General features: G+C 39.8%; 1 protein-coding gene across 1 annotated transcript; it reads right to left on the bottom strand.

Annotated features, from left to right (window-relative positions):
* Nucleotides 1-1106: 1106 nt before the first annotated feature.
* SLC13A4 (solute carrier family 13 member 4) lies at nt 1107-26892 on the bottom strand. The gene is made up of 16 exons (XM_005527914.2): nt 26290-26892; nt 20557-20685; nt 17831-17967; nt 17443-17624; nt 16699-16753; nt 15135-15171; nt 14429-14506; nt 12952-13136; nt 11668-11787; nt 8727-8828; nt 7522-7623; nt 6348-6445; nt 5093-5223; nt 4585-4746; nt 2958-3095; nt 1107-2305 (listed from the first exon to the last, which is right to left on the bottom strand). Exons 1-16 carry the CDS (start codon nt 26386-26388, stop codon nt 2168-2170), a joined length of 1893 nt encoding a protein of 630 aa, XP_005527971.1. The 5' UTR covers nt 26389-26892; the 3' UTR covers nt 1107-2167.
* Nucleotides 26893-27832: the final 940 nt, after the last annotated feature.

Here is a 27832-nt window from a genome sequence, read left to right as displayed (position 1 = left end):
AAGCCAGAAAGAATTTCATGGCAGTGAGAGAATGGTCAAAAGTAACTTTAGGCACTGTGAACAAAGAGATGTTCTGCTTGCTGTGTGTAGGGACAAAACTTGGTATTGCAGACACTCCCAGCTGCTGTAGTGCTTGTCCTGGAGGAGGTTGCCCATGCTGGTGGACAGGCATTGCAGCCCCTTGCTCTCCTGCTCCTGGGGCTTCAGGCTGGAGCTCGTGTCAGGGGAGGCCAGAGCACCTCTGCTCTGAGCACATTTTGGGGTCCGTGTTCAGCAGCATCCTCCTGCTGGAGAGCAGGGAAACAGCCAGGGAGAGGAGCAGAAAGGGTGGAGGATCTGCATGGGACAGGCTGCTGTGAGCTTTGTGTGATGGAGTGTGGTGCAGGAGCAGGCTCAGGCTGGGGGCAACACAGGAACGGGTGAGATGGGAGAAGAGTTGAAAAAGAGGTCTTGTTTTACCCATCAGGGGCCATGGGGATGCTTTAAGTGACTGATGCACAGAAACATTGCTATTCAAAATGAAATTTACAGGAAGTACCAGGAATAGCAATTATTTTGCTAAAGGATGCCCCTTCCTGCTTTTGGAACAAGGGCTGAGACACGCTTTTGGTTTTTTTTCCCCATATTTCTCCCCTCTGCCAGCCTAAGACCTTTTATTGTACCTGTTTATTTCCAAGATGGGTCTGTGGGATCCCTCTGTTTTGACAGAAGCAGTAAACTAACACCTCCTGCTGTCTCAACACTGCTTCTCTAAGGGTTTTCTGGGTTATGGGTGAAATATATCCAATTTATGTTTGCATGGAGCCCCAGAATGTGCAGTAATGAATAATTTATTTTATTGACATTTTATTTTTGCAGAATAGACATTCACACTATCAACTAGAGAGACTAGATTAACAGTGGAAAGCATAAAAATTCATTAAAGTGTATGCGTGATTACATGAAATTCAATCATTCTAATCTACAGCTTATATGTATTGACATTAAAGAAATTATTAAAAACTGGACATAATACATGAGAATACTTAATGAGTGTCAGAGGGATCCAGTGAGGAAAGCAGGGCATTCACTTTGTTGATGAGAGATAAGGAGGTTGGCCTTTTGGCTTTGTAGTTATTTGCTCTCGAGCCACAGTTTCCTACCTTGGAAGTTCCTGCTCTCTGGGCTGCTAGAGAGCAGGGGGTGTGACATTTCAGTGAATGCATAGGACGGGGAGATACACCAGCACCACTCCACTTCAGCCCTCTCCCTTCTTACTCATGGAGTAGCACTGAGTGCCATCGGGGATGAGACTTTGTCTGTCAGGGGAATCACAAGTACTTAACAGCAGCCAAAGAGACAGGAGAGTGATAGGGGGTGTTGGCCTGGTAAGGTTTTGCTGGTCAAGCTTCCCCTGCTGAAAGAACTCCCACTGCAGCCATAATTAAAAAGGTCTTGAACAAAACTTTCTGTTCCTGAAGCTTCCTTCCAAAGCTGAGACTGCAAGTACTGCAATATTGGAAACTTATAGTAGTGCTGTGTAAAGAAACCTCCCATATTCTCCTCCCAGGGAGGTTTCTCCTTCCTCTCTGGTGGTTTCTATTATCCCTTTGAAGTGCTGTAGCTGGTAGTTGGTAGCTGGATTTCTGTCCAGGTCATATGAGTTAGGTGGAAAAGTGGTTTTTGCAAAACAGTGATGAGTCATCTAAAAAAAATAGGAATTTGCCTTCAAAAGAAGTAGGCTTATAAAACTCCTCTGGATTTGGGAATAAGGCTCACCCTGCATTCAGTGTAGAAGCCAATAGTAGGACTGAATTTGCTACTGCTGAGTACACCAGTGCATGTGTCTTCTGCTACTGGAGTCCTACATACAAGTCCTACATAACTGCTCTATGGTGTGAAAAATCTATAGGCAGGTAATTTGGAGGAGTGGATTTTTTCTGAGTTATGGTATCCCAGAGAAGACAGCAATAGAGCAAAGCTAATCTCCCCTTTTAACTCATGCTGATTTTCTGAACTGAAAAGCTGTTGCAGAAGACTTCCCAGTGGATTTTTTCATGGTTTTACAGTGGATCCTGGTTCTATGTATGCACAAGTTTCCTTCTTTCTTTCATAGGTGAAATGTATGTTCAATATTTTGTTCCAATTTGCTTTGGTCTTGCACTTTCGCTCTTTTTTTCGTTGAAGATTATGTTTGGCTTGTGATGTTGCTGACTGTTGCCCATTCTGGAAAGGTGTTCAGCTGGAAGAGCCTAATTCCCCATGTGTTGATGGCCACCATGACAACAGCCAGACCAATTAGATTTACACCCAGGCCAGCTTTCACCTGTAAAAGCAAAATGCATCAGAACAACTTGGTCAAAAACAGTTAACATAGGGGAAAAAAAAAAAAAAAGAACAAAAAGCAGTAAGATCTATACTGACTCATATATAGTGTGATAATTTATGTATAGTGATTTCTAGAACAAAAGAAAAAAAGCATAAATGAGAGAATATGTGTCAGGGTATATGTTGGAGTATTCAGGAATGATAGTTAGAGACTGATGCAGTTCATTCACTGCTCAGTTTACCACTTGGAATTCTCAACTGGATAATCAGAATCGGGAATTAAACCACACACACATGACTTACTGTGGAGCTGTGTGATAAATCTAGTTTCTTATGCTTTCTTGTGCTTGTCTTAGTAGGTCAGTGCAAAGGATTGCATACTCCTAAAGCTCTTTAGACCATTACATTCATAAAAAAATACAGCTAAGAAATGTGTGCATCCTACAGCAGATCTGTGATTGTTCTTAACCTGACAGCTCTATTGTGTAAAAGCAGTGCAGACATCACTAATTAATAGTAGCACCAATATAATAATTATTATTGCACCAATGCAATTATTATTATTGGTTATTATTGTTGGCTGCTGGATGTGGGACTAGGTGTTGGAGTTGCATGAAGCACAGGAGGATACACCCAGTGCCAAGACTCACCATATCTTTGATCTGGCAGTGCCCATAACTGAAGACAATGGCATTTGGAGGGTTCCCCACAGGCAGCATCACCGCAAACGAGATGCACATGGTGACAGGAATCAGGGTGTATAAAGGGTTGATAAGCAGGGTTTCTGACTGGAAGAACAGAGGGACAGAAGTGTTTCACCTAACCCATAAAAGTCACAGCTGACAATTAGTATGAAAGGACCCTCTCTGTATGCTGTGAATTGCACCTGCCAAATTTCTAAACAGGCGTGGAAGTATTTTTTGGTTGGTTGGGGTTTTTTTAGAACAGTGATATAATTTTGAGGCTCCAGGGATCTCTCTTGAGACATTTCACCATGAGGGAGGGTGGAGTTTGCTACTATAGTAGGACACCTTCACTCTTTCTCCCACTTGTTCTATGTGTCGTTCTGTATTGTGTCTTCTGGACTTTAACACTGACTGTTGCTTCAGTCCTGATCCACAAGAACTCACAACAGGTTAACACAAAGAACTGGCTTCTTCCAGTTGTTGAATATGTTGTGAGAACATTATGTGATGTCCTCCTGAATAGTGCTTAAGAGAACCAGCTGTTCATGATCCAAACTTGCATGGTGAGAAGGCAGAGATGATGGAATATTCTTTACAGTGGGCTAAAGAATGCAGTGTTCAGTGGTGATAAAATTTTCCATTTTCATTTACATCGCTTTGGCCCAGTTTTATATGAGAGGGAGAAGGAAGGATAAACAAGGCCACAGTTATTTTGGGGAGGAAAGTGTCTCCAGGTTACTTTTGCAATCTAAAAAGAGAGTCTGCCTTAAGATGGCATTTCATGCTACAAGTAGACCGCTGCTCTGAATATTTTTTCAGGAGCAGAGGCAAATCTGAATTCCTAAGCCACAGAAACACAATTACATATTTTGATCTGACCACATCTTAATATTTACTCAGAACTGTTCCCATAATATGCTTTAGGATAATCCCATAAAATAGTTATAATAGGGAAAGATGATTTATGACCTCCATTCTTGGTAAGAAAATTTTCACATTACGTAACAAAAAAAAAAAAAGGAAATTTTTCTGTAACTGCTATTCCAACATAAAATTAAATTACTATCTCTTTCTTCTACCTTTTTCAACAGCATCCTGATGTTTTTCTGCCCCTTACAAACATCTCTGCTTTCCATGGTGGAAGACAGTATGCTTACCAGATCAACCCCTTGAACACTTCTAATTCTGAAATAAAATTCAGGACTGCAGTCTTTTCTCACAAGTAGGGAGCAGGTGACTACTACGTAATGAACAACACCTTTAAAATAACACTGCCAAAAGCATCTCAAGCTTGATGTGAAATTCACCTAACTTGTTGATTCCATAGTCACCTTTTCTGTACCTGGCATATGAATTCCTCAGTGCACTTTGCCTGATAGGTATTATAAATTCCTTGATGCTCAAATACACTTTTGGCTGCCCAATTGTATTATTTTTCCTAGTTCCAAGACTACAGAACAGTAGCTTGGGAACTGAGGCTGGGTGAACATGGTGAGGCATGTGAACAGAGTGCCAAGACCCTGACACCCTGAAAAATTCCCACAAGCCTGTGAGGAAACAACAGACTAAAAATGTCGCTATTTTAACTCACCATGCTGCATAAAATAGGTAGAAAGATGGTGATGGTTGCTGGATTACTAACAAATTCTGTTACCATGGACACCAAGATGCAAGCCAGCAGAGTTACAGCCCAGTAGGGAAGGCTGCTCAGGGAGAGCATTTGACGTCCAATCCATGTAGAGAGGCCGGAGGTCTGGGGAAAGGACAGAAGCACAAGAATTACTAAATGCTTGGTATGTTTGTAAAACAGATTCTTCTTTCTGTGTCAGTTCACATTAGAGAATCCCACCAGAAAATAATCTTTAGGTCTATGCTTTCTGCATTTCCTTTTTCTCAGTAAACTAGATTTCACTGCAGTGTTTAATAAATAGCAAGGAAGACATATATTGAGTGCAGGGAGTGCAGCCTACTACATTATGTACAAACTTGTATGAGTCCATATCATAAATCCAAACTGAGGAGCATACAAAGGAATAAAAGAGCAGGTTGATAATATGTTTAGGAAGGAGGATAAAAAAACCCCAAAACTACACCAGTACCTTGCATCCAGCTGCTAAGGCATAACCTCCTCCAACCAACACTACGATCTCCCAGGGCATGGTCTTCTGAAAGTCCTTCCAGGTAATGATGGGCTCCAGTGTGTTAATGTCTGTTGACTTTTCACCATCTCCTATATCAAATAAAGTGTGTGACCGGTATTGTACAGCCCTTTTTGCAAAGATCTTCACATTTTTTCACAAGAACATAAATGATTGTGCATGGGACTACCTGAGAGAGAAGCAAAGAGGCAGTGCATAGCCTATTTCTCTGGATAGCCTGGCCTCAGAAAATGCAGTGTATTCATTCCAAACACCCTGACTTTCCCTTGGCTGCTCTGTTGATGTAAATAGTTGTAAACCCCTGTGTTTTCATGTTACAGCTTTTTGAGGGACTGTGAGCTGTGTTGTGATATGCATGTACATATATTTGTAGACCACAGAGATGGTGTTATGATGGGATTATAATATCAAAGAAGGGCTATGAAGCAGGCCATGATGCTTGATGAAGTGCATTTAGGCCCCTAGATTTTATCTGAGGACATTTGGTTTTTTTAGTGCCTGAGTGTTTTCTTGAAGGAGGAGTTAGAGAGTTTCATATTTTCCTAAAACCTGTACAATATATGACAGTGTAAAAATATATGTTTATATAAATTTATAATCTCTGCACAAGACTGTGCAGAAAATTCTAGTTTCATACAGCACTGCTGAAAGACTGGCACAGCCAACCAATCAAACCACTGAGTGCTACCCAAACAAATGTGAAATAATCTCATTATCAAGAAGTCTGTGAGAGAAGCGTTGCACAAAATTGGAACATTGTTTGGCACTTTATGATCTCTCTTTTGTTTATCTTAAGATATTACAGTGATTTCCACTGTATAAATGATGACTAATTTTTTTACTTGGGTTTATCTTGAGCTGATTTTGCAATATAGTTTTTTAATATGGAATTCCATCTAAACCTTTCCTAAAGCTTAGTCCTTGGTCCTAAAGTCTAATAACTCTGCTAGCACAGAAGAGGGGGCAGTCTCAAATTCAAGACCTGTTTGTCGCCCTCTGAATGAGACAATATGAATTAAGACAAAGAAAAAGGAGATCTGATGCAGGAAGGCCTGGTATCAGAGGAGAAACTGAACCTTGACTTACCAACATAAAACTATCTTCTGGGAACTTTTTACAGACCAAAAAAAAAGAAAAATAATTGAAAAATCATTGAAAAATGTACCAGCTCTCTTTCTTACTGCATTCTCCTCACCTTCTCTCCTTTTTCCAAAACATGGCTTTTTTGCTGGAATCAGGAAAAGGAGAAACCCAAGAAATACAGAAACAGTGGCATCAGTCCGGTAACCTTTCCTAGGAAAGAAACAACGGGATTTTTTTTTCATAAAAACACATTAACAGAATACATTTCCAAAGCAGGTACATATCTCCAAGCACATTTCTGCAGGTACAGTTGTATTCCCACATCTGAAGTCATACTAACAGCCCACTAGAAAAGTATGCCTGCATGTCAAAGATACTAATTGGATTTTTTTCCCATTTATTAACTGAGTCTGGTAGCCAGCTTCAATCACAGCTCAATAATTTTTAACATTCTGGCTGAAAAAAAAAATAGTCCCTTTTGGTTTACAAATCTATTAACTTGGAGGTACAGAAATGTAGTGTATTTACTGTGGTGGTAAGAAAAGTAAACACATTCTGGGGAAAAGCCAAGCCCAACTGATCCTTTAGAATTGAACTGTAGATTGATTTTAAATTAAATGTTTAAAACTCTTTCTCTAAAAGTATTTTGAGGAGTGCCAAACTCCAGTGATCATCATAAAATCACAGTATTAGAAATAATTTTTCTCTCAAAATTGGAATAAAAATTAACTTTATACAGTAGCAATACAAAGAAAACTTACATTCAGATCACTTATACTTTGATGTGCAAAGTGTGTTAAAATAAGCTTTAATGTAATTTGTTTCAATATTATTTAAAATAAAAGAAATTATTTGCTTCAGTCATCGTTCTCAGCAATATTTAATTGAGTGGACATTTGCTTGATAAAAGACTTTTTGTCAAAAGTTTTAATTTCAATTATACTTGCAATATATTCTAGTGAAAACTTCTTTATTAATGCACTAAAATATTTTAAGCTCAACATCTGACCCTCCTATTCTATTACATTTGAAGTGGTTTAATTTACTTTCTCTACTTAATTTACTTTGAATACTGAGAAAGAATGGAATTTTTCATCATACAAGCAAATATAATTAAAGCAAAAAAAAAAATCCTAATTTTTTAATAAAGACTCCATTTTCCACTGCTTCATTAAATGTGGCTGATGATGTCTTAGGGGAAAAAAAAAAAATATATATATATATAGTAGGAAGTCATAAGAAGCAAAGTTGTATTCCTGTGCAGTTGTTTAGGGGATTTTACTCACTTCTCAAAAAATGATGACCATCCTGGTACAAAGCCGGGCTCACGAGTGAACCAAAGCAAGGTCATCAGGATGAAGAAGAATCCAGTCACCATCTCGGGATAGCTAGAAATGAAAAACAGAGAAAGCTAGGAAGTAATTCCAAGGCCTGTATGAAGAGCAAGTTCCAGAAGAACTAAGAAAGTAGAAACTGGCTTCAAAAAAGGATAAAAACCATGTGAAAAATAGCAAGGAAGATTAGTTTGAATTAAATAATTCTACATTTGGCTCCCAGCTTGAAACCATCTAAACCCAGTAAGAAATAGGCTAAAAATAGCCATCTGTATTTGCAATACGATCATTCATGAGCAAGACCTGAAGGAAAATATTTCTAAATGCTTGTTTTGTATTTGCATTATTATCTGATTAAATGTGTTAACAAGGTGAAGTTCATATTAGCATTCCACTGTAAACATAGTCTTGCATTTTTTAGAAGTTTAGAAAACCTAAGTGCAAATGACAATGTAAACTAGCACAGATGGTGCACACAAGGTGACTTGAGGATACTTGAGGTGGCTTAAGGATTTTTAATTTAGCATAGATTTAAATTAAGAAAGATTTCATATTTAGGCACAGCCTGAACAACAGTCTAGTTTCAGAGCTTATCATATTCAGGCAGTTGATCTGTCAATATTTCCATTAAAACAGCACAAAGCTGTTTTGTGAAGGAGGAATTCTGTGCCATATCAGCCCTTTAGAAAATGAAAATCTTGCCAAATAATCTTTTCAAGAGACATTTCTTGCCATCGTGCATAAATATTTTAGGCAACTGGGAAGGCTGGACAGCTCATGGCATAGGAAAAAGCCTTTGTTGAACTTCTATCCACTAAAATAAGTACGTGCCTGAATTAGGAGAAGGGATCCTTTAGTGTTCAAAGAAAAACCTTGACTCAGATAACCTTTGAACCCTGTAATAAACTCAAATCCTCCCTTTTTTCCCCCATTTTCCTCAGAAATAAATGAGTCACATGTTGGCTTAGGCATGCTTGTAACAAAGCCTTTGATTTTTGTTCATTTTTGCATTTAGTTCTATTTCTATTCTGGAAGGGAGGAAACTGAGCTGGGAGCTTTAGAATAAGCTACATGAGCCCAAGGCAACATGGAGAGCAATAGGAGAGAATGGTTTGGCCTAGAGAGGCAAATTCCCAAGGAAGGCAGGTCTGGTTTACCTAACATTTCCCAGTTTCTTGTATTCCTCTTGAATTCTTCTCTCTGACATTTCTTCCCGTTTGGTCTTCTTCTTCTTGCTCACAGAACAAGTCTCTTTAAAACTGAGATAGCACAGTAAAATTAGTCAAGGGCATAAAGAGGGGGAGAAAAAGTAGTCAAAAAAAAAAAAACAGCAGTGAGGTAGGTTGAAAATTCTGGTATCAGGGTCTGTTGGGAGATATGTGACTGGGGCAAGGCCTGATGGCAATGGGAAAGGAAATTACTGCGTGTGATATTTGGTTAATCTGGTTTCAAGTTCTTTTAAGATTCTGTTGTAGACATAGTTGGAAGGTCCCCAGGGTGCTCTGACTAGTACTGATTGGTATCACTGAGCCATCTTGAGCCATGGCTGGGCTCCCTCTGCGTAGGCTTCCTCAGAGAGCTGCCAGAAACCTCCAGAAGACATGGCTAGTGTCTCTCACCACATGGAAAGATTGTGACAGAGGTCAGCTATCAATAGAAATTTTTCATGGGCTAACTATGCTTTCCAGTTGGATTAGGGTTATCCAACATATTTGGGGCCTGCTCTGGCTTTTGAGACCATATTTGCCTTGGATATTCAGGATTCATAATGACAGAAAGCTGTGCTTGGGATCATGTTAGCTGCCACAACCTGTCTGCTTATGCTTATACTGTCACAATAACTTCTGTTTCTAAATCAGGCACAGCCAGAAAAGCACCACAGAGGCCAGGGGAGTCAGCCTGGTGTTTTGTCCAGGTGAAAAATGCCTGTACTTCTGCCAGGGACATGAAAACACAAGCATATTCCCTAGCTGTATATATTGATCCTTAATATTGAAATATTAACATTTGTATGGATGTTAAGTGAATTCCTTAGTTATCCAGTTTTCCTTCATTCTATAAGAAGTCATGGACGTTCTTAATTGAAATTAAGATGCTTTCAAGCTCACTTTAGCCCTCTCATTCTCTTCTTTCCAGAAGTGTTGTTTTACTGTGCTTTGAGCCACAGATCCCTCTTTTTCACTCCAGCTGTACCCTCTGTCACACAGAGGTGTAACAGGACCTAAGCCAGTCTAAAAGAGGCAGCAGCCTCAGGTACCATGGCAGCACAACTTTTATAGTCCTTTTAGCTGATAATGGGTGCTTTTATGGTTCCTGCTACTTTAATATGTCACTTGGTACCTCACTAGGCACCCAAGCACTGGCCAAAACACGGACTGCAATCTCCCTCAATGTATCTGCTTAAGGCCAGACTCACAAAGGAATTTTCATTGTTTGAGATCCAGATGGGTCCTGTCTGGTCAACAAAAAGTCTTAACCAGGGTTTTCATTTCCCATGGGCAAATGGGAATATGTAATGCATTTATTTAGCTCACTTAGCACTGCCTTTCATCTAATTTTAAATTTCCTTGAAAATCTTGCTGTTAGATTTTGGTAAACTCTACCAGAGGGAGAGACGAGGCTGGAAGAGCTTCCAAGCTGGAGGAGAAGAGCTAGATATGGTTTATAAAGGGCAGTTCTGTACAGCTTCTACCCTTAGCTCTTCTTTGCTGGCAAAGATCCCTTGATGTGTCCATTCTTTTCACCTTTGACCTGGTCAAGGGCCTTAAAGTCTGAAATGCTGCTCAGCTGAGCCAAGTAAGAACAGATTGATGGCACAGGGCTTCTTAGGAAAATAACATTACGGGAATTCATTAAACATTTATGCACAAGCATTAGGCAGCTGTTTCAACATGTTCTAAGTGTTTCCAGGCTCAGGAGGATGTGAAGGCAGAGTATTGAAGCCCAGCTCCCAGCATAATATGTTCTTTAATGAAGTGCAGTGAATAGAAGACAGAGATTAAGGAGCCTTGGAATCAACTAGTGCTTCTCAAAAAGTCAATAATGCTGCAGTCTCTGGTATTATTTAGAACAACATTAATCAGCATGGAGTCTTGGATGCAATGTGGAGTTTCAATTTTATTTTTTTTAAACCAAATTAATTGAGGGTCATGTTAGGACTTGTTTCTTTTCAAGATTAAAAGAAAAAAATGTAGAGAGAATTTATATCAGCCTTTTCATTTGGAATTACAAGACTCAGAGACTGACTGAGAGGGGTGTGGAGCCATTCACCTCTAAATTACTTCTTCAAATCTAGTCAAGGTCAGAAGCAAACAGAACTCATTATCAATTTATTCATTGACCTGGGTGAAACAGTGATGTCAGTTCAATTTACTTTTAAGAGTAAACTAAATCAAATTAATGGCCAATTTAATTCTGAGTAAATGTGTCTGCATCACAGTTTAATTCAGATTAACTAATCCATTCTAAATGCACACATTTAGGCAGTGTTCATTAACTTTGTAAAGACAATATGTGCTAGACATATGAGCTAGAAGACTGAAACTTTTTCTTTTTTTGGGGCTTAGGGACTTAGTGGTATTAAAGGTATTTGTCTCTTAGGCTGTGAGTCCTTTCCACTTTAAAGAGAAATATATATGGAGTCTACCTTTAATTTTAACTGGTTTTATGTTAATTTCATTGAGATGGAGGCAGATCTGAAAAGTAACTTTTTCACTTGCAGTTATTTTTCTATTTATCTTTTAAACTGTGCTTTTTCAAAAGGACTTATAACAAGATTTTTGGTCCACAAGGGAATCCTCATTGTCATAAGAATGAAAAAACTCCAAACCAATTGAATGTTTAGTGCAGATTTCTAGCAGCAATACCTGGGCACTTCAATCTCAAGCAGCAATACTCTACACTTTTGTCTGTGCAGAAGGTACTGTAAAGGGTAGCTAAGCAGTGAGATTTCCTCTGGTAATTGTTCTGGCAAGAAGAAGGAAATTGTGCCTTAAATTCTGTCATTTGCCAGTCAAAACTTCATTATGAGACAGGTTTGAGAGGAGCTGCGGGTGCCCTACTTTTGTAATCTGTATATCTTGAACAACTTCCACTCACTTGCAGCCCAAGAACAGCCAGTGCAGCCAGAACCAAGTCAGCACCAACATGATGAGGGAGATGGGGAAACTGAACAGGAACCAAGTTCCAAAATTCACCACTTCAGCTTTTGGGTACTGGCTGTAAATGAAAAAGAGGATGCATGAGAGGTTAGAACAGTAAAGGGACAGGGGCCTCCAGTAGTCATAGCTGCACACACATCTATAGGCATACATATCTGACATGGGGTGAGAGAAAAATTCCATCAGTTTGCATTTGCAACTGCTGCATTACCTATGGAGACTGAAACCAACAAACAGTATAGCTCTCCAAACCTTTAACACCAGATAGTCTGGATTGTCTGGCCAGCTTCAAAAACACTTGGAAATACCTGAAGTGAAACTCCATCCCTACCTGTGGTTTATATTAAAGCTTCTTTTAGGGTTGTCAGACTTCAGAATGATTTCACCCCAGAACCTCTTTCTATGTCTTCTCATGGGACACACAAATATTGATTGAATTCTGCTGTGCTCTGACAAAGATGTTGGATGTGTACATTTGATGTAATTATCATAAAAGCAAAATATTGGAAAATTCTATAAAATCAAAATCCTTGGACTGAGCATGACTTCTGAACTTAGTCTTCTTTGCTACCACCGTTTAAGAGAGAAAAATGAGAGATATCAAGGCAGTATTGGCAGCAGTAGATGGTCAGAATCAGATCTGAGCTTGGATGTGTTTCTGTGCATGTGAAGTACCACCAGTCTTCTGACAGAAAAACATTCATGTTTCTGACATTGAACCATTCATGTCTTTGAGAGCCCTGGGTCTATCATAAAGGAAAGTACTTGGGTGATCAGGAAGCTGCTTCTCATCTTCTCTGCAGCAAATGTGTAAGGTCACATATCTAAGTTGGTTTGTTTTTGTGGGTTTTTTTTCCACTGCATGTTGAGCAGCTGTTTTTATGACATTTCTTCTTCTGTGAGGACCTCTTTGTCTTCTTTGCTCTTTCTTCATAGCTTTAGTGTTTACTTTTCCAGAGTGCCTGCTGCCTTCATGATAATCAGTATGTCAAATCAAAAGAAGCTGATGTTACCTCAATGTTACCACATGCTGAGGAGTTTGTACTTTGCATGAAAGACATGGATATGTATTAACTTTCAAACATTAACCATTGGTAATAACATTAGAGTAGAATTTTCCTTCGGAGAGAGTGTTCTTACCGCGGCTCCTTGAGGCAGGAAATGACCCACAGGGATGATAATGACTCACCCACCATTCTCACCAAACCCCAGTGTCTCTTACTTGTTGAAGTGCTCGAGGAATATGAGGCTGGTGGAGGTGCCTATGATGGTGCTGAGCCCCCCGATGGTGGCTGCGTAGGAGATGCTCAGTGAGAGGCATTTGCAGACCATGTGGTCGTGCCTGGTCTGGTACTTGCTGCTCAGGCCGAGATCTGAGGGCTCAGGGGGCAGGACCAGGATCTGAGCCTGTGAGGGGACACATTCACAAGGAAAGCAGGTGATCAGAACTGCAGCCCAGCTTGCTCTAATGCAAGAGTCATAGGAGGCCCAGAGAAGCAAAAGGTTTGTGTAAGAGGCCAGGTTTTTCTTCTCAGGGATTAACTGGGATCAGTCCTGGAAACCTGTCCCAGGGTCTGAAATTGCCTGGTCTGTGACAAAAATGTAGAACAAGCAGTAATAGGACTTCTGGCTAAGGTTTGGGCCAACTCCAGGTCTGACTGGAATATCAGTGGGACACCAAAAGCCTTTGAGGGCTGCAGGGACGGGATGCCAGCACTGAGCAGAAAGAATCCATAATCCTTGAGGTTTAGGAGCTGCCACCACACAAAGGCTTGGTGAACTTATCACACTTAAACTGGCTCAGGGCCTCTAATTAGGGATGGAGAGCTGGGGACCTCAAAATGGTGTGGAAAAGGCTGAGCAGTGGGAATACAGAAGGAAAAGATGCCAGCAAATTTTGCTCCAAAAGCAGCTTTCTTATTAGTGACAGGAAACTGTGTTGGTAGATCAAATCCTTGTACTGGGAAAAATGGTACAGTACTTCAAGGCACTTCTCATGTACCCTGTAATTTAAGAATGAGGAAAACAGCAGCAAATGGTTCAGAAAGGCTTGTTACATTTACTAATTTGTATTTTGACTTGTTTTTGAACTGTGAAGGCAAATTCATGTGTTGATTTTAGCCTATTCTTTCGTGGACATAAACTTATGCCATTAGGATACTACAGAATCATCATCCAAACAGCAATTTCATCCTGGATCCACTCAAGAGAAGTAGAAATACCAGAATGAATTGATTAAATGGAGGATTTTGAGCCTGGGTATTTTGGAAGACAAAAAAGGAAGTGGCTATTAAAAGTACCTAACAAAGTGGCTGAACAGATTAATGGTCTGTGCCTGCTGCTTTTTTCATTCTGAGTAGGGTTTTGTGTGCCAGGGGTTGTTATTTTTGAGTTGGGCTATTGTCCAAGGAGGATTTGCAGAAACAAAGTGGCTATTACAGTCAAATAATAAAGGAAACTTGTGATCACATTACTGGATGGAAAATTAAATTAATTGTCCCAGGCATTGGGGAAGGGTCTTCTGAACATACCTGTGGTGGGTGCATCTAAATGGAAGCAAGAACTGGCAAAGGGCCAAGCTGTGGCTGTGGTGAGACCATGGAGAAGGATTTATTTCAAGGAACAAATCTGAAACAGTGGGAAGCAGGTGATATTCCCATCTGTCTTTTGCCTCATCCCCAGGTCTAACATTTCCTTACCTGAGGGAGGTGCTGCCCGTTGCTTGTGGAATTCATTGCTCCAACAGGGTTGGCTATCATGTGCACACCGTTCATACTCTGCAAGAAGGAAAATGCCTTTGGATTAGCCTTTATTGTGTTCCTAGGGGCACTTGGAATAGAATTTGTGGTGCTTTGTAAAGGTAGTGGGTGGCAGGCTTTGGGACCAAAAAGGAAAAAGAAAAAAAGTTTCCAAAACTATAAGAAAATCCAACCCACTAAAAATCAGCTGTTAGTTTTACTCTGGGGATAGAAAAATGGTTTAAACCTCCTGCTCTTTTTTTTTAAAGTCAGATTATAATGATATTATGTCTTTTTCCTCTGTCATGTAGGAGACTCTACCAAGTCCCTTGAGCCTGTGAGTCTGTGATATGTGCAGGCTGCTGAAACCATATGGAATTGTTAGTTTGCTGACTGGATCTCAGGATCTGCAGCAAGGAGTACAACAGACTAAGATTGTTTTGTATTTATGCTGCTGCTGCTGTTATGGAGCTAATGCTCCCCTATTGATTTGTGCAAGCAGGCTGACAGGTTAAATACAAAGCAGGACATTCTGCAATACCTCCTTTAGCACCACACATTTGAAATAAAGGGACCAGCAGTTTTTTTCAGAGCTGTGTGCATTTTGTTCTGCTGGTTCCTGCATTAGAAGATGGCGTAGCACAGAAGATACCACTTATGACAATACCTTTGAGTGCATCAAGGAGCTGAAGTCAGTAGTAGCACTAAAAACAAAGAAAGGGAAATATACTTTAAAAATGCCTGTTCACCCAGCTCCTGCAAGAGGAACATGTCGTGGGTAGGAGGGGAAACATCTGCAGGAGAGCTAGTGCCTACTGAAATGCTGAACACCACTCATTACAACCTCTTATGTGAGCTCTTGGCCAAACAATAAGGGTCATTATTATGTTTCACAGTTCAGTCACTAGCTGTGCAAGCGTGGAGTTCCACCTCCATGCAAGAAAAAATTTGTTTCTTGGTAATATTTACCCCATTCTAGGAGAGGACTCTCTGTGGAGTGAATCACCAGGCAATCCAGCACCACTGCTGCCTGTTTGAGTCAAGTTCTTCCTCTGCCAACTTTTCCAATGTTGTTTCTGAGTACCTACCTGTACCACATTAAAGCCTTCCCTAAAACCTGCCCTGTGTGGCATGTGGATCATGCAAAAAATCCACTGAGCTTATTTCCAGAAGATGTGCTACTTTTCCTGCCAAATTCAAAGCTCTTTTTCAAGTAATCCTATTTTAATAATAGTTCTGTACAGAATATCCCACACATGCTCTTCAATAGGGTTTAAAGGGATTAAATGGCACAATACCAATCCGAATATTTGATTCTATATTGCACAGAAAGTATGGCTGGGATAAAAAGAGATAACCATAAATATTGGAGAACCCAAATAATTTTAATTAAAATTTAAAATAAAAGAAAAATGTTTCTCTTTTATTTTGAATAGTTATGAACAATACAGAAGGAGCTCAAACAGGGACTGTGCAGTTTTGTTCTCACACTTCACAAGATGCTCCTCAAAATTGGCCTATAATAAATTTTTAGGACACTAACTTTGCATGCTGTCTTGTGTATCTTGAACTGATAGCTAATTAGATAATTTGACAAAGCAATTTTCTTGTTTTATCCTTTCCCTTTACTAGATTCTATCCCAAATAGAAACTACTAGCGTTTCAAACTTATGAAGAAATTTGTCTACATTTAAAGAAAACTTTTACAAATTTATTACGGGATGAGAGGTGGTTTTTTTGTGGGTTCTTCCTCCTCCCATGTCCCCTCACCCTCCACTCTCCTCTCTCTCTGAAATGCAGGCAGCTCAGACTTTCTTCAGGAACGCTCTGTAAGTGTTGTCCCTCTGGATATGTCCTGTGGGCAGTCCATGCTGTGCTTGGATCCTGTCCATCACTGTTCCATCAGGGGAACAGAAATAAAAATCCATGGACAGCACTTTTTTACACAGCACAAACCCAGACCTCAAAAGAGCTCTCAAACCCCCAGAAATATTTTCCTTCTCCCTAGAATATCCATAGTGTTAAAAAATAAATGAATACTGTGAAGTTTTAGTGAGATCCAGACCATCGCATTAATCCCATTTGTCATGTAAGCCTTCCTTGTCAGTCACATGTGAAACATTCACTTGTAAGGTCTTTCTTGCCCTTCCTGGCTCTACTCCTGGGTTCATCTCATTGCAACCTGTGTAGGGCTCAAATGTCCAGTCCTGGTGTACAGGGCTCATTCTTACTCCTCATTGATGAAGACAAGCTCCAGCGAAGGCTGGCCGTGCTTTTCGCTGAGACCTGCAACAGAGGAACAGAGAGCAGCCCTTGGGGTGAGAGCTGAGCTGGGCCCCTGGGTCCCACCACTGCACCTGGAGGAGCTGCTGCAAACAGAAGCTGGCCCAAACAGTCTCAGGTAGTGCACTCTTGATGTGGCATTTTATTGTTTTGTAGTGTACTGATCATGTGCATCTGGCAATTAAAAGGCAATGATGCCTACATGTAAGAGACAAGGTTGGATTAAATAATTTTCAGCCTGGAGACTGTAAAGTGAGAGAAAAAAAGGGATTCTTTTCTTCCTAAACCTTTTCCATCTGGGAAGGAATGAACAAAATGAACATTAGAGCTCTTATCAATTTTTTATTATGGCATTGTCAAGACAAAACTTCTGAGCTTCTTAATTTCCTGGACTTTATTACCAAAGGTTTCCTTCTAACTACCCTGTAAAATCCTATGACCAAGAGTTTATAACACACAAATACAGCAGACACCCTAATTCAATATAAATATTTTCCCAAGTCCTATTCTTCCGTCACTCCTAAAACTTCCTTACATTTTTTGAAAGGAATATCACAAAAAAGAAAGAGTGCATATCAGCGTTTTTGGCAGTGTAAGTCAGACAGATCAGACCTGGATAGAATTTGAACAATATCAAGAAGTCTGGTCACTGATAAACAAATGAGAAAAGAGTGGCCAATACTGACAAATACCTATTGGCTTGTTTTCTTCGGCAACGGTGCTGCCTGCAGTCGTGATGACCTCGCACTCCTCCTCAGTATTCACCAGCTCCTGGAGCACTGCCTCCACGATTGGCATCACCATGGCTGTGGTGGAGGTGTTGGAAAGCCACATGGAGAGCACCGTGGTGCAGCACATAAAGCAGAGGAGCAGCCTGGAGTGCAGCACAGGGAGACACGGGGAGCCGGAGGTGGCAGAAAAAGGAGGGGAAAACCTGTAAGCTTTCAAACTCTGAAAGGAAAGATGGGTGTGAAAAATGCCCCAAACCGAGGCAGCTTTTGCCCATGGATGGGAAGATCAGAGGGGTTTCAAGCTGCTGCTCTCAGCCTCAGACTACCCCAAAGCCAAAGGTTCACTCACATGCCTGGCTTGGCTCCAGCCATCATCACCATGCGCAGGGCAATTCGCTTGTGGAGATTCCACTTTTCCACAGAAGCTGCCACACAAATCACACCCATGAGGAGCAAAGTTGTGTTCTTGAAATATTCAGCAGCCACCTGCATTAAGGGCCAGGGGGAAGCAGTCAGTTAAGGAAGCACACAGAAAGTGTGCTGAATGGGAAGAAATATAGCATTGTGCATTTTTGCACTCCCTGGAGTAGGAAGGACAGGGAGCTGGAGAAAATGAAGAATGCATAAATCAAAATATTCTCTTTCATCTCTTTTTTGTTGTGTTTACAAATAAGGCTCTCTCCCCTATTGTTTATGGTCTTCCCAGTTTCGAAGAGATCAAGAGAAATGTTATATCTGCAAGCAGGATGCTCAGTGCCTGCAGTAATTCAGTCATACTCAACGAGGCTCATACGGAAACAAGCACAGACAAAACTGCACTGAGGGCAGCTTATTCATGTGCTTCATCTGCTTTTTCATTCTGGAGGTATTGTTGTCTGTCTTGCCTATATTTATTCTTGTCTTATTCAGCTTTTGGGCAAAGTGTGGCATCCCTAGAGACTACAGCATCAGAAAAAAAGTCCTTTGGGACTTGGTCTTTGAAGGCAATAAAAAATGGTTGGTATATTTCTGCAGTGATCCACAAATCCTGAGCCAAAACTTGTCACATTGGAAATCCATTAACATTTTATCAGGAAAAGAGGGAAAAATTTCAAGAAAAATAACTTTAATTTAAAGACAATGAGAAAAACCATCACTGGCTCAGTAAAGTATCCAGAGACCACCTCCAAAGCAGGAGTTGTGGATGTGGGTCTTGCTAAAATATGAGAAGATATTCTGTGAAGCAACTTCAAAAATGACAAATTAGGCAAACCATAAAATTCTTGCACAAACATACACACATACTTCTGTAAAAACAAACAAAATGGGAGAAAGTAAAACTTGCAAACAGATGCTTGGGGTCTAGCAAAAATTTTCATATCATTTTGATGCAATCTTCCCTATGCTGTTTCTGTAAAATTGTTCAAAAACATAATTTCTTCAGTTTAAAACTAGTTCTCTAATCAAATGTAGGTGCCAGTGTTTTAAAACAAGTAAGATCAGAGGAAGCAATAATTTTTCTATTGTCCTTTCTATTTCTTCTCCATAAAGTGCAAGGATGACAATAATGTTATTTTGTGAAATCTGCAACAAGTTATATATTTAATGACATTTATTTAATAAATCCCTGTGGTGGCTAAATAGACTTGGGCATCATAATTGTGTGCCAGAACTTTTAAATATCATCTTTTTGGCTTTCTTACATTGATTTCTTTCTCATTAACTTTCTTTATTTTTCTGCTACCTTTTCAAAAAATAATGAGGTGAATGGAGGAAATGCATCAATCCAGTAGCATGAAGAATCTGCTGGATTTTTTCTCCTTTATTCCTTTCATAGCCACTTTGGAGAAATAAGTGAATGCTAATAGTCTTATTAATATCAACAGAAATATATATGACACACTGGCTCATGCTCTTAAGCCCCTGTGAGTAATTTGCAGCTTAAACAGTAGTAATTATCTGGGCAATAATCACTCCAGAACAGCAGATTGGAAATACTGCAACATCTTCATATTTGTTTATTTTTGAATGCAGGGATTTATTTCAGTTCCTAAAGCAAATAATACATTCTTTGCAGTAGTCTGTCTCACTGTCACTTTAATTGCTATTGCATTGAATTTCTCCCAGGGTGACATTAAATTTCCTTCTCCAATGTGCTGCCAAATTTTTAATGAAAATGCCCATCTACTTTACCTTTATATTAGGAAGAAAAGATTGTGAAAATACTGAATTCTGTTGGTATGAAAATGTTTCTCATTTTATTACAAAACTTGGGGGAATAAGCAGTCATAAAACTTGCGGTTCATGCTTGTCTCTGTCCATTTATAGGCATTCCCAGTGCTAGATTGTGAGAGAAATCCAAAAATTTTATGGTTTCTATATATTCCTCTGTATTCTTATTGTACTAATTGTCCTTAACTCAAATGTGCTGTCCCCTCATCCCCCAAAAAGAGATGGAAAAAAGCAGGGCAAAAAAAGCTGTAAGGAAAATAAAAAAGAAAATAAATCTTGGCATATAATGAAAGAAATTAACATTTAAAAAAACCTCAAGTAAGCAAATTCAGGACTGGCTGATCATAGAGACCTTTTTGTACAGCTGCTCCTTTGCCTGAGAACTCCTGGCTACAGTGCAGCAGTAGATTACAGCTTTGAAAAAGGACTAGACATTCACCTGGATATCAAAATTATCTAGTCTTTTGCAATAAATGGTAATTGGTTTTAGCATATATAGCCTCTTGCCTTATATGACATCCATAATAAATAAAATTGGAAGGAAACTTTTCAGAGTGTCCTATAGCTGCTGTTTACACGGATTTGAGGAGGGCAAAGGTGGGATTCTTTGGTGCAATGGTTTTGGTAATTGCTGTTGGTGCAGTAGTGGAAAAGATGGACATCTCTCCTGGCTAATATAGCCTTTTTATACCCTGTATCTATCTTCAGGTGAAGAAGGAGCTGGTGGGACCCAGTTACACGTTACAAGATGTACACTTCTGCCTCCCATACCTCGGAGTCTTGCTGCTGCACTAAGATCGGCCTCGTATAAATAATTAGCAGAGGGTAAAAACATTAAATAATACAAACACACAACGGTCTGACCTCGCTGGACTTCATGACCCCAAAGAGAGGGTACAGGAAAGCAGGAACCAAGGCTGCTGCCCCGAGAGGCACTGCTTCAGAGACCCAGTACACAGCTGTCACCACGAGCACGTAGGCACACGAGGCTTCCTGCAGGGACAGAGCACAGAGCATCAGTGGTGCTGCCCCACCGCGTGCTGTGGGGAGCCCTGTGAACTCATCCACAGTGTTCTTCAGAGTGTGGGTGCCTGGGTTTAAAAAAAACCAAAAAGGACCTCCAAAGGTGCAGCTCTTTGGGTGTGAAATCTTGCCTACCATCTAGTAGTGAATGTAAAGGACATCCAAAGGACAAAGGACAGTGTGAGAAGATGACCCTAATGAACGTTTTCACACGTAATCCAGGGCAAGGCATTGGGATAAGCCTATTTGTCAGCAAAATAATGGCTTCAAGTGCATTTGCAAATTTGTTTGATTTCCCTAATCCAATATTTACCAAGCATACAGTCATGGCTCCACAGATTAGACCTGTTGACCCGTTATCTCTGCATATTTTTCTCTCCAGTCCTGGACAAAGAGAAGAACTGCTAGTTCTCAGGACCAGATTACAGCATTCACATCTGCCATAAAACTGTCTTGTAGTTGTTTTGGGAAATGCTCTGAAAACTTGAGTTGTTTGTTTGTTTGTTTGTTTGAACAGTGTGCAAACACTTTTTTTAGCTGGTTTTATTTGCTCAGGTCATTTCTACAAACCTTTGGAAGACCACAGGCCTTCAGGATTGAAGACAATGGGTGAATGGAGTTAATCAAACAAATTTGCTGCTGTCCAAGGTTCTGGTAGAAAAAGGCATGAGAGCATCATGGTGAGCAGTCATGGGGAGCTGGGATTTGATAGAGAAAAGTGCTATCTGATGAATATTCTTACAGAAAAACTCAGCTAGTGTATGGAAGTCTTCTGGTCCATTCCTAAGATAATGTCTTTATTTATGGCTCTCATTGGAGTTCTCCTGATGCTATACTTAGAAACCTGAGGATATCTGCTGATAATAATTACAGAAACTATCATCAAGAAAAGGTTTTACCTTTTTTTTTTCTTTCTCAAATTTAAAGCCAAGTCCTGTATTGGCCTTAACTTGCTGTTCTATGGCAGGTAGTAGGTCTGCACTGATTTACTTCAGCTATAAATTTATTTGTTCTTCATTATGCACCAGATGTTCCATATGAGCTCATCGAGCCAAACGGAGTCTCAGCTCAGAAATGGCTATTGTTTAGAAAATTAATTGTTCAAAAATGCTATTTGAGTCTCTTAAAATATAATTTTATACATTATACATCCATCCTGGCTGGATGACTTCTAAGTCAAGCAGCTTTCAAGAGGTCACACAAGCAGTTCTCACAGATCCATGTGCAAATCGAAGAGCATGTCTTAAATTTCATTCTTTTCAATCAGTTTTGTGAACAAAGTGGCAAAGCCTAGTGAAATTATACAGGGATGTAGGTTCAATGGAATGAATCAATAGCTTGTATTTAAATTCTTTATAGATGTCATTTTTACATTACCTCTAATAAAGAGCCACAATCAGCTGTTCATCTTTTTTTTTGAAGTACAGATTACAGTAATACCAGGCAGAACACAGTCCAGAGAGGAAGGTAAGACAGATTGATATGTACTATTTCTTTTACCTGTGTAAGTATTGTAACCAAAGTTGCTCAGAAGCTTGGATTTAAATTACCTCTCAGGTCTTGCTCTGACTCCTATTTCAGAAAAGTGCAACATTAAACTGGTATAATTCAACAAATTAGGTTTAGGTCATGTCAGGTTTATATGGGATATTAGGAAAAATTTCTTCACTGGTAGGGTGGTCAGGGTTTGGAATAGATTGCCCAGAGAGGTGGTGGATCCACCACCCCTGGAAGCTTTCAAAGGACATGTGGATGTGGCCCTTGGGAATATGGTTATGGGGTGAACATGGAGGTGATGAGTTAGCAGTTGGACTTGATGATCTTAGAAGTCTTTCCCAACTTTTCCAAATGATTCTATGACTCTGTGATTCTATTAAGCAGGGACACCAATATAACTGAAAGAAATTTATAAGAAAACCTAACTTCCTTTGAGCAGAAAAATGCCAATCACTTGAGAGGCTGAAAAGAGTATCTGAAAGGCTGCTGGAGAAATTTAGCTCTGGATTAGCCAGTTTGCTGCTCAGTCACCTTTAACTACATTATGTCTCAAGTTAATATTCCACAGAGAGGAGAGCATAGGGCCCTTTTCATGATCTTGTGACTCTGACACATTTTTAATTTTTAACTCATCAGCTTCTGCTAATGTTTGCATGGGCTCTGTATCAGATTCAGCAGTTGTCTGAGGAGAAAAAGAACTTCTAATTAAAGAAGAATCAACAATTTTTATTTTAGAGCAGTCCAGATGTGTGTTTTGCCAAAATTAATAAGGTAAATTTCAGCCTAAGCTGAATCCAGACCATTTTCTCACTTCAAAAATGTACTTCTCTTTAATTTCTTTGAGTGATTGTTGTTATATTTTATTACTCTGTGTGTGTCAATAAAGTAGGCTTGTAGTGAAAATGGAATAGGACAAAGGGAATTTTCATCTCTACTAAAACCTAACTGGGATGGCAACTAAGTTGTTGTATTTCCTATAACACTAGGTTTTAATAATTTTACAAAAAAAACCAACCCAGATAAACTGCATTTTTAAATGGTACAAAACTGTAAGCAAGTACTGGGAAAGCCAAGCTTGCTAATCTCCACTAAAAACTTAATCAGCTTGTCTGTCAACTTCATTTTTTTTCTCAGTTTATTTCCAAGAGAAACCATATTAATCTCTTCTATTTAATTAACTGAGTTTATATATTTAATTAATGGTTACCAGAGCTACTGAGTATTACACTGAAGCGGTGCCAGTGTAATTTTAACTGTTTCACCCTCCTCACTTGTTTTACAGCTGAAAATTTCTGTTAAACCCACCTCAGAGCTTGAAACAGGGAATAGGAAAACATGGGATGGTTGGAGGGACTCTCATCTAAGTATCTGTCTTCAGTCAGTCCCTTAGGTGAAAGAAAAGAGGAGCTGGAAGGAAGCCATGGCTAAAAACTCCACCCCAAGGGTCATGCATTTACTTTTGTAATTAAGATATCCAAGGATCTCGGAATTATTAAAAGGAAGAATAAAGTCTAAGTTGGAAATTTGCCCACTTATTTGCCCCTTGCATATCTTTCATGCAGACATGTGGTTAAGATCTGCAAAGAGGTAGTCCAGCCTCTGGAATAGCATCTTTGATTTTATGGGATCATGCTAAAGTTCCATCCTTCAGCTTGTGTATATAAAACCAAAGGGGAATGAAAATATGTCAACTGTGGCTCTTCAGAGAATATCCTGTGCTTTGGGGTCCATTCTGCAGATTTGGCATATCAAGATGCCAACATCTCCTGGTACTGCAGGTCTCACAACTCTGCCAACAGGTGACTTTCAGGAGTCATCCAAATGTCTGGGTGCAGTGTGGCCACAGGAACAGTGGTCACAAAAAGCCTGTCCCCAGCTGACTGAAATCATGTGGCATGCCTTATGGCATCTCTGGTGGCTTTATGACCAAATAAAAAGAAAAAAAAAGAAAAAAAAAAAAACTAGATAAAGATTACAGAAAAGAAGCAAAAATGCTCCCATGTCACTGTAAACAACGAAGGAAATAAGGACAGAATGAAAAAGACACTCAGTTTGTAAAACACTCACTTTTTTTGACCTGAAAGGCATTTATGTATGTCCAAACCTGTGGGTTTTGAAGGGGAAAGAGAATTCAAGCAAATTTTCTCAAATTTATTTTTCACACAACCACTTATTTTCACAAATATTATAAAAGAAGCTGTGGATTTTATTCCCATTAGCAGCATCTACAAATAATCCTGAGCTCTTGTGCTCCCTTTGATCTCTCTTGCCACTACATATAATGCTCCTTTGATATTTCCAGAGATGTGCTGGTATCATCAAAGAAACTGCAAACTGTTTCCCTGCAGAAATGCAAATATAAATGACCTGGTAATTTCAATCTCTATAAAAATGACAAAAAACTAATATAATTGTAAAAATACAAGCATCTGAGCAGGCATCTAATTTAATCTTCATATTCAAAAAGTAATCATAGTTAATGGGTTGTAACAAAGTAAAATCTGCACAAAAGCACTTGAAGCTGAGTTTATTTGGTGTAGATGTTTTCTTAATAGCACTATAAACATTTGTCCAGCTCTTGATCAGATTGTCAGCTGTACCTTGACCTCTGTGGTCACTCAGATATGTACAAAATGCATGTAAACTTCCTCTGGATGGATTTTCACATCACTTTGCAGTAAAGCAGCACGACCAGGTGCAGAGTAACAGTGCAGAGGAGCTTGTACTGTGCAATAGCAATTCTTGCAGCAATCCTGTCAGTGAACTCCTGCTTCAACAACCACAAGGTGCTTTACAACCCCCTTGGCTGAGCGTGCCAGGGAGCATCTCTTTTCATGTCACCCTTCCAGTGACATCAGGGGAGATTAAACCCTTCTGTAAAACAAGCCTCTGTGAAAGGGTGACCCTCTCTGCTCCCTGAAGAGCACAATTGTCTGTTACTCATTCCCTCTCTTGAGATAAAAGAGATGAAAAACTACTGTAAGAGAACAGCTAAAATACGTTGAAGCTCAAAGCAGGAAAACTCAAAGTGCAACATACAGTTCAGTGGTGCAGGAACATTTACTTTCTACAAATCCTGGTTTATTTTCCAAACAAAACGTTACTGTTTTGTTTTTGAAATCAGCTATGCAATTTCCAATCCTTTGCATTTCTGTTGGATAAAGTGCTAGTATTCATGAATCCTCTGATACTTTAAGGAAGAATTAATCTTTAGCAGGGTAGAGGATGGAATGGATATTGCTGCACCTTTTGGACAGATTTATGTCTAGGTCGATGGGGAAGGACAAGCTGCAGATTTTTAATACATTGCAGATTTTGCTAAGTTAAATATCACCACCTCTCTAAGGTAGCAGAACATTGCTATTTTATGGGTTACAACTGTAGAGATGTGCAAAGAAAGGACTCTACCACGTGGTCAAGGTATTCGGTATCTCCAAAGCAGCGTCGGGAACAGAGCTGCATTCCCTCCTTCCTTGGTGTGTGTGTTAGGCACAGGATATTCCCTCCTTTGCACTGCTGTGTATGTCTCTGGGGCAGCATTTACGAGCCACTGTCAGAGCTGCAATGTTCCAGCAGAGGTGCCTACACCTGCTCTGGAGCAGCCAATGCCTTGTCACCGAGTCCTAGGTCCTGCCTCACCTGAGTCGGTGTCTTTATAAACCCTCACTAAACTGAAAGTCCACCCATGCATACTTACTGCTAAAAAAGTCAAGACTCTATAAACATCCCTTTTAAAGACTTTCTCCTTAAGGAAAATATCATGGATGTGTTTGTTCTGCTCCCCCTTCCACACAGATATTATTTTAGAAAGAGATCCAACATTTCTGCTTTAAAGCAGTGCTTTTCTAGCTTCACCTGGCTCTTCAGCTCTGCCTGTGACACGACTCAAGGTAGCTCTAAGCTCTTAGTGATGATTTCTCAGGGACCCTCACAGTCCTTCAAATTTGAGCCTTTGATTTTTCTAAGACCTGTGCTTCTTGATGTCTTTGGTTTTGTTTTGCACACTGTAAACTTAATCAGCAGGACTACCTGCTGCACTCAGAGGCTTTGTTAAAAAGAAAATGAAAATGTACTTACACTGCTGGGGTATATGAGTGGCAGAGGAAGCAGCAGAAGCGGAATGAGAACAACGAGCAAGAGATTTCTGGATCGGAGAATCTCCTTCATCACTGCCATACTCCTTATGGTGGCTTTCTTCTTCTTCTCTGGTTCCTCAGGTATTCCAATTTTCACACCACGTTTTCCTTCACCTGTGCCTGGATTTCCCCCAGAGATCCCTCACAACCTCATCTCTTATCCCCACAGTCACCGAAAATACCTTTCTTAGTTTATTTATTCTTCAATCTGTTGTTTTGAAAAGGTTTTTCGATTAAAAAGACATTCAGTCTATGTAGGGCTCACCAGCACATCTGAATTATTATCACACCATAACACACAGAGGTTTGCAAGCTGGAGCATAGTGATCTTTTGACAAATTTTCTTTATAATTCAGACTCACAGTTGTAGATGTGTTGTATCCTTATTCCCATGTTTTATAAAGATTTTTTCTTCCATCATCTAGTGGTGTTATTTCCATTTCCATAAACCAGACGAGATATGTTTTGAGCTGCTGCTTTTCCTCCTGTTTGATATCCTGAAAGTCTCAAATACAGTTTCCTTTCTGCTGGAAAATTACGAAACCAAACAATTTATTTTTCAATGCATAGAAGTAAATGTTCAGGTACTTCTTCTTTAAAGAAAGGACCAAATCCCTCCTCCATTTGCAGCTCCTTCGGATTTTATTTCTTTGCTTTTATTTTATATCTACCTTTACCCTACTTTTGCCCTGAGCTTGGAATTCACAGGGCAGTAATTCCAACATGGATTATACTTGATCTCAAGATAAAAATTTGTTAAAAAGCTACAGGCAACTCTAATTCACCAATGAGGACTGCAGAAGGTAGAAGTTGCTCCACCCATTGTCCCAATCCCAGTCAGAACATTTGAGAAAATCAACAGCCTTCTGACATTCCCACAAATGTATAAAAAGACCTTTTTTAGGTGGCTGAACAGCTTGTTATTGTTTCAAGGTCCCAGTACTGCTGATAAATAAATAATCATTGTTTTCTGAACAGTATCTTTTGTCTTCATGTTTCTCCCATCACGACCCTTGAATGTTACTAATTCATAAGGCATGGGCTGATCTCTGTACTGACTCGTGTGTCCTGAATAACCATAGGGTTCAAAATCAAATTGAGAAGTTTTAGACTTTCTACTCTTGTCTTCTAGGGGAAAAAACATTTCTCCAACTTTTCTGTTATTAATGCTTTTTGTGGGGTGGAAAGCACCGGAGATTTAGGACTGAACCCACTGGCTGGCTACATGCACGATCTGTACATGTAAGAAAAGGTACATTTGCCCTGTATCTCACGGGAAGAACACATCTAGGATTTTCCATGCCCCCAAAACTTGCTTGCCTGTCCTCTGCCCACCCTCTTCTAATCAGTGACAAACTGGGCTCCCCAGACTGGACTGCCATGCTCCGTGACCCTGGGTCCTGGAAACCTGGAAAATTCAGAGGAGTTTGATGTGCAGGGTGAATTCTTCCTGAAATTAATAATTGTATCTCAGACTTCTATAC

This window comes from Pseudopodoces humilis, chromosome 5 (assembly GCF_049639895.1).
Source record: "Pseudopodoces humilis isolate 2021_Gansu_Grassland_sample_001 chromosome 5, ASM4963989v1, whole genome shotgun sequence".
NCBI classification, from domain to species: Eukaryota; Metazoa; Chordata; class Aves; order Passeriformes; family Paridae; genus Pseudopodoces; species Pseudopodoces humilis.
This window is presented reverse-complemented; position numbering and strand designations above follow the sequence as displayed.